General features: G+C 39.7%; 1 protein-coding gene across 1 annotated transcript in view; it reads right to left on the bottom strand.

Annotated features, from left to right (window-relative positions):
* Window positions 1-624: 624 nt before the first annotated feature.
* The window catches only part of tfr1b (transferrin receptor 1b), an 11350-nt gene continuing 4773 nt past the window's right edge, over window positions 625-7201 (bottom strand). Inside the window, exons 8-18 of the mRNA XM_023395065.2 lie at window positions 6782-6921; window positions 6414-6583; window positions 6189-6308; window positions 5850-5935; window positions 5680-5743; window positions 5530-5597; window positions 5374-5441; window positions 4889-4979; window positions 4496-4723; window positions 4249-4398; window positions 625-3964 (exon numbers count right to left, since the gene is read on the bottom strand). Coding sequence (XP_023250833.1) covers window positions 3752-3964; window positions 4249-4398; window positions 4496-4723; window positions 4889-4979; window positions 5374-5441; window positions 5530-5597; window positions 5680-5743; window positions 5850-5935; window positions 6189-6308; window positions 6414-6583; window positions 6782-6921 — 1398 coding nt within the window. The 3' untranslated portion in view covers window positions 625-3751. The remainder of the gene's footprint in view (window positions 3965-4248; window positions 4399-4495; window positions 4724-4888; window positions 4980-5373; window positions 5442-5529; window positions 5598-5679; window positions 5744-5849; window positions 5936-6188; window positions 6309-6413; window positions 6584-6781; window positions 6922-7201) is intronic.

The raw sequence follows: 7201 nt of genomic DNA, 5'->3' as shown, positions 1-7201 counted from the left end.
TTAAATTTTAATCTCAATCTAATTCTTAATTTGCAGTTCCATTTTATTTAAGCTTTCTTTTTCTTTTAATATATAGATATTTTAATTGAATACCATCTAATTTAAAGGAATAATTAGCAATAGAAATACAATATTCATGCTGCAACAAAAGATTTTCCACAGATTCAGATTATTTTCAAAATTCTAATAGGAAAAAATATAAAATCACATTTTGTCTGACCAATAGTGAGAAATCCGAAGATATTCAAAAAGATATACAAAAAGAGCTGTACAATATATTTTGTTTCTAATGTTAAGGCCCTAATGTTGTCATTTTTCCCATTTTAAACATATATGCACGTATGAAATCAGTAAAGCAGCATTAGTAGTATTTGTGGACTGAGACTAAGAGAAATGAAAACCACAAATTTCACCTGTTTTACTTCCGTTTGTTTTTACTTGGTAAATGGCTTAGAGCGGGTGGTGAAAATAGTGCTTTTGAATCTGAAAAACACACCATCGAAAGTCTGATCATTTTAAAAGACGAATGATACAACGTCTTGGTTTTGCCCTTGACATCTGCTGTAAAACAATAAAACAATAAAAAAAAAAAAAAAAAAAAAAAAACTAAGAACTGACACATACTGGATGCTAAGCCAGAGGATTTATTACTCTTTTCTGCCAAACATGAAAACCACAGAAACATTATTTCAAAAAAACTTCTAAAGTACAGAAATCACACTGAACAGCTTTTGATACGCTAGTTACAGTTTTAGCAACACAGTGCGTGGGAAATCCATTTTTCTAGGTTCCCTATTTCCAACTCAGGATTCAGAAATGTTTTTTTTAAACTTCAGTAACAGACTCAGGAAAGTGAGACAAACAAGCTCAATAGAACCGACACGGGGCAACGACTAATGAAACATGACCATTTTAAAAATAAAGCAGCTTTTAAATGTAGTTCGTGTTTCAATAGGTTTGATGACAGATACCAGGTTCCTTGCTGAAGTTAAACCTGTGGTAACATCGACCTTTTTTGAATATCAGTTATAGGTTTTATGTTTAATTTATGCTGTTATGTTCCTGTTAAAGCCTTTTGAGAGGCCTGACAATACAATTCTGGGGGGGAAAAACACACATTATCTAAACTTTTAAGATGCAAGAACATTGTTTTGTATCTGTGAAAACGAAAACATATTGGTTGAACCTTAATTTGAAGATTTAAAATGTTTGTAACATGGTCCAGGTCTGTTGAGCTACACCTCAGTAAAACAACACAAGTAACATGCAGTTAAGTGGAAATATGGCACTGAAACACATGCAGAGAGAGTCGTGACTTTAGAGTGAATTCATAATGTAGAACAGCATCTGTGGTCATTCATCCGAAGAAACACAAAGTAGGTTTGAAAGTAACTAGGTTGACGTGTCAGGTTAAACCATAATGTGCACCCTACATGTAAATATTTTTCTGTGTGTTTGTGTATTGAGCTGCTTGACTGCGAAACAGAACAGAAATCTAAAGCCCCATCTGGAGTGCATCTGATGTCAAGTGATGTGAAATTCGTCTTAAAAATGGACCAAATCAAAGATGTTTTCTGGTAATCTGATGATCGGAAACATGCCAACACCAACATACAGGCCTATTTGGAAACCAATGACTTAATATAAACAAAACAAACAAGCTGAGAGAAGGGCCTGGTGTAATAGGTCCTGCTTTTCTCTTTTGAGCCCCGTTTTATATTGTTTTGGGTTTTAGAAAACTAGTGCTGTTAAAGAAGAATGCCAAATCAACCATTAGATGTTCCTGTTTGAAATGTACCAGCGAATGCACAGACAGCTACTCACTGGATGACTCTGATACTTAATAAAAAATGTTTTTTAAATGTGATGATTTTCAAGCAAGTTCTGAGTCGTCTTTCCTCTATGATGCTGCGAGAGCATTCATGGATCATTTATTGGTGATGCACACTGGAGGTCACACTGAACGATGTCAATGTGTGTTAAAATCACAAGGAGAATGATTTTTGATTTACAGAGTATCTTTGCCTCCCCTTCAGCTCTTCCGCGCCCCCCTGTGGAGGCTTTTGTATTTGTCCTGCTGTATGTTCATGTCTATTACAGACCATATTTTTTATTTTCAGTTGGTTAAACTGCCGTCAGGAACAATGAGTGACATTACACAGTGAGCACAGTGAATATTTCCAGCTCTCTCTGTGATGTTAATCCTGCGGGAATGGGGCTGATCAGATTCTGTTGTGTTAAGACTGTAGTATGGATCACAAATATAAGCACAAGCAAAAACAAGAAAAAAAAAAACTCAGAAGAAACGCACTCTGGAGGTCAGGAGGACTGACACACAAACACACGCGCGCACACACACACACACACACACACACACATACACACAATCCAGAAATAAAGACAAAACAAATAAATATGTCAAGTATAAAACTCTGGGAAACACTGTCCCCGATAAGTTGTTCCACCCTTCAAGTGAAATATGAGAGACACTGCTCCCGATAAATACACATGCACTGTAAAACACACACACACACACACACACACACACACACACACACACACACACACACACACACACACAGGTAGGCAAAAACTACCATCACTGTTTGTCATTATGGAAGACACTGCTTCCAATAATGTGTTTTAATTATGGAAGGCACTGCTCCCGATAACTTTATCACCTTATTAAGTGCTCCAAAGTAGACTGTGCAACATAAATGGCTTTTCTTGCAAATGATGTAACCGATCAGCTCAGTTGTTCATTTCACTAAAAAGAGGGGAGGAGGGGGTGTTACCTTTAACATCAGTGTCAGATTTTCAATGGCTTATTTTTTATATTTAAATTTAGCATTTATCCTGCAAGTTAAACACTTAACTTATCTCTGGGTTTGCGATATATAAATAAAAATGTATTGTAACCATTTTTGTTTTTTTTGCTCCTGGTTTAAACAAATCAAAATAGTATCTGACGCTAAATCAAAAAAAAAAAAAAAAAAAACAACCTCTTTCTGCCCTTTATTTCTCCCTCTTTACGTTTTACCACCTGTTCTGATGACTGAGTGAAGCACCACAGATGTGTCCCAAGAAGTAATTTAAAAACAAAATTACTATTTTGATCCCCAACTGTAATCACTCAGCACCTGCAAGGAAGAAATAAAGGCCAGAAAAGAAAAAGAAAAAATAAATCTAACTTTACCAGGGGCTCCATTTTGTCAGCAACAGTTGAGGAGTCGTTTGTGTAGCAGATGCTGCTGTAGGATCAGACAGTATAACCGTCATAATTATGGAAGGCACTGCTTCCGATAACGTCGTATAAAAAGACAAACAATAGCTTTATAGTGGGCATTGCCACTGATAAAAAAAAAAAAAAACTTAAGTATAAATAAGGTCTCTCAGTGTTTTGATGGCAAGAGGTCACAGCAAAAAGCTCGGACAGGTGCGATGTGTTAGGGTGGAGCCAGGAGGAGGCGATTTGTCAGAAACATTTCATTTCTTCAAGTATTTGTTGCTGGTTAATTTTTTTTTTCTTTTTAACTTTTCTATCTCCTTCTGGATCTTTGTGGGACAGAGTTTCTGTTCCCCCACAAATAAAACTTGAATATACGTCTGTATTTAAAGGGTCGAGACGTTTCATTGACAGCTTGTGCTTAAGTGCCGATACTGGAGCTCCTACATAACCTCAAAACTTCGTTTCGACAACACACACACACACACACACACACGTCACACCCACACTTGCATCTTTTCTTTTTTAGATTTCGTTGTCGATGTCCCAGATGTCTCCCGTCAAGGCGTTGGCAGACCCCTGCAGGGTCCAGGTGGCCAGGGCCAGCTGGGTGTGGAGCTGCTCCATGTCGGCGGTCTCGGCGATGGACGCCAACGTGTGGGAGCCCCGGCCCAGCAGGAGGTGGCGGAAAGGAGCCTCAATGGGGGACACGTACGGAGAGAGGAGGGAGTGCTCAACCTGGAATGACAAAAAGGAACAAAGATCATGATGCATTTGTGAGGTGATGAGAGAAACTAGTTCATGAAAGCTTGTGGAGACAGCGGCGGGGAAAGAGAAACATGCAATGAATAGGAGTCGTAAAGCAGAAGTATATTAAGTCCCTTGGCTTCACTTCATAATTATTACTTTGCATCGATTAAAAGTGTATTTTAGATTATTATCAGTTCATACACACACATTTCTGATACTTTTAGTGTTACTGTTCTTTGTAAAAATGACTTGTGGGTTCCTCAGAGTCTTACCCTCATGATCCTGTCGTTGAGGATGCGACAGGCCTCCTTGTCATTGCAGTCGGTGTTGTCGATGAAGGTGTTGATGTTCTGAGCGGCTCGGCGGAAGGCGTTTCCTGCTCGGTTCAGCCAGTTGGGACTCACGCCCTTCAGATCACCAGACTACAGAACAAAAAAAACCCCCCAAAAAACAAATACACATTAACATGGGCAAATTTCCTAACTTGTGTGAGAAAGAGAGAGAGAGAGTGTGATCGACCTTAGAGAGCTGGTTGATGCGTTTGTTGACCTTGGACACGGCCTGGATGATGACGTTGCTGTAGCGGCTCACGTCCAGAAAGAGCAGGTGGTCGTGGACCAGTCGCAGAGCCATCTGCCCGGCAAACTGCGCCGCCAGCGCCGTCATTTCTCCGGTGCGATGGTTGGTTTGGTAATCGAGGTGATCCATGTTGTCCAGGCTGGTGCCGTAGTAAGGGTAGCACTCGGTCTGTGGACACAAACACACATAGATACACACCAATATAATCTAATCAAAATGTCAATTTGATTTCTAATCATATTCTTTCATCAAAGAGGAGGGTAACATCCACATTTTAACTTGCTGCGTATAAATGTAAATATGGAGAATAATATTAATATCATTAAGACTCACATTGGGGGAGATGAAGCGGAAAGAGATGGAGGGAATTCCAGAGGAGGCCAGGAAGGGATAGGCGGGGTCGTCCATCTTAATTGGCTTCAGTCTGTTACCATGATAATGTAAAGTTATCGTCCAAAAAACTTGACAGCTAGGCAAAGTACTGGTGTGGTTTCCCGTGTTTAAACAACTGTTATATTTTAGAATGAAACCTTTTCTGTTCATGGAAAACACAGGTTGTGTCTGTATTTGCTACAGAAACTCAAGAACTGTATCGGAAAGCATTGATGAATTATTGGAAAAACACCCAGCACTAGATTTCTACAGTTTCAGTTTCCGATTAATCACAGTATTTAAGGAGTTTTTTCTCTAAAGACTAAAAGAAACATAAAAACTATCTTCCTTAAAAATCATGGAAATAACGGACACTGAAAAAAACTAAGAAAAAAAAGAAACAAATCTGTAAAATAAGATGATTTACAAACTGGTTTCCCACTTACACATTGGCCCGCCAGTTACTCTTTCCCACCATGTCGTACACAGTGCCAGCACCGACCGGATTCCTCACCTGTGTGGACGAGACGCATCACGGTCAATAAAAAAACTCAACTGGTTTGTAAAGGAAGTGTGTCGAGCACGAGGCGGTGTGCCGTCACCTCTTTCATCGTGCGCTCGATGAGGCTGTAGAGCAGCGGACTGGCTGAGGCCATGAAGCTTCCTCGACCTTGTGAAAAAAATATCCTCAGTTAACTGACAAACCTTTAAAGATTTCAGGTCTGAGTTGTGTGAGTGTAAACTGCACATACCCATAACTGCTCCGTCCAGGTTTATGTAGGTGAAAACACTTCTGTCAATAGACGACATATAAGCCTAAAAAAAAAAAAAAAAAAAAAGATATGAAAGAACATTTGTAGTAGAGTAAAATATTTTCTTTTATTGTGCGTCTTCATCCAAGTAGCATCCTTGCAGTTCTTACCTCCAACCACTCGGTGGCGCCAACATTTCCAAACTCTCCAGCACACCAACTTGCAAACACAATGCTTCTCCTCGGCCTGAATCCATCTTTACAAATAAAAAATAAAAAACAAAAAAGACATTCACATGAATTGGATTATTGATGTAATGAATTTAAAACTGAAAGAAAACAAAACACACAGACAATATAAAAGAGGTCTATTATGAATAGAAGACAAACAAACAAACAAACATCAGGCGTCATCTGAAATCAGTTTGCCCTTCATCCAACATCCAGTTTAAACTAAATTCAAAAGAAGACGTGTGGAACAAGAAGAAGAAGAAGGATTATATTTCTTACCGTTCTCCACCATATTGTGAAAAGTCTTGGCCAGTTCCATCAGTATGGAGGTGCCAACAGCAGCTCTGGTGTAACCTTTACCCCAGGCGTCTCTCTGAGCTCCCAGGACCACATAACGATCTGCAGACGCCAACACAACACGCGTTAGATGTACGATGAAAAAAAAAAAAAATAGAATAAAAAATGCTAATGTGGTTAATCTGAGTGAAAAATGTTTAGTCCTACCAGGATCGGCGAATCCTTTGATGACTCCAAACACATTGTGGAGCTCCCTGTTGACCAGCACGTTGTTCACCTCCACAGTGATGTTCTTGCTGCCTCCCAGTCTGTAAGACACCGAGGTGAAGCCGCCTTTAAAACCGCTGCTCATGTCTGATTCAGGACCGTCGATTGACCTAGAGACGAGGAGAGAGACACAGGCAGGTGAATGAAACAGTTTACTGCTGTGGCCGGTTTTCCAGTTTCATGATTAGCCGGTTTAGCAAATTTATCTACAGAATGAGTCAACTTTCAGATGGTAAAGAAATACTAAGAAAAGTTATTCTCGCTGTGACCAAAGTTGACTCTTATACTCCGGGTGTGTGTACTCTTACTTCAGGAGAGTAGAGGCCATGTTGGCGGTGATGGTCTGGGCTGGGATTTTGGGGAGACCAGACGACTGAGTTGGGGGGAACTGGGTGTGGTTGAAGGAGGGGAATCCCGGCGTGTAAGGGTCGCCTGAACCCAGATGGACCTGAAGGCGACATGAAAACAAAACTTAACACACAATGGTATTCTGTGCTAAATGAGACTTTACTGGCTGCTTGGTTTATTGGTGTTGTAGTATTTTAGACTATTAAAGTTAAAACTGTTTAATGATTTATACTAGTGGATATTTAGGTGCTAAGGGTGAGTGGTCATTTAAACATCTGCCTCAGGGAAACTATTTACAACCACTGATAAAGATCACCCTATGGCCATGTGTAGGGGGGCAGCCGGAGGTAACAGAGGTAGATTAGTGGTAATTTATATGT

This window comes from Seriola lalandi, unplaced genomic scaffold (assembly GCF_002814215.2).
Source record: "Seriola lalandi dorsalis isolate HSWRI2012SDOR001 ecotype SW California unplaced genomic scaffold, Sedor1 jcf7180002054956, whole genome shotgun sequence".
Lineage (NCBI taxonomy): Eukaryota > Metazoa > Chordata > Actinopteri > Carangiformes > Carangidae > Seriola > Seriola lalandi.
The sequence above is the reverse complement of the archived record's forward strand: the minus strand, read 5'-3'. Positions and strand labels throughout refer to the sequence as shown.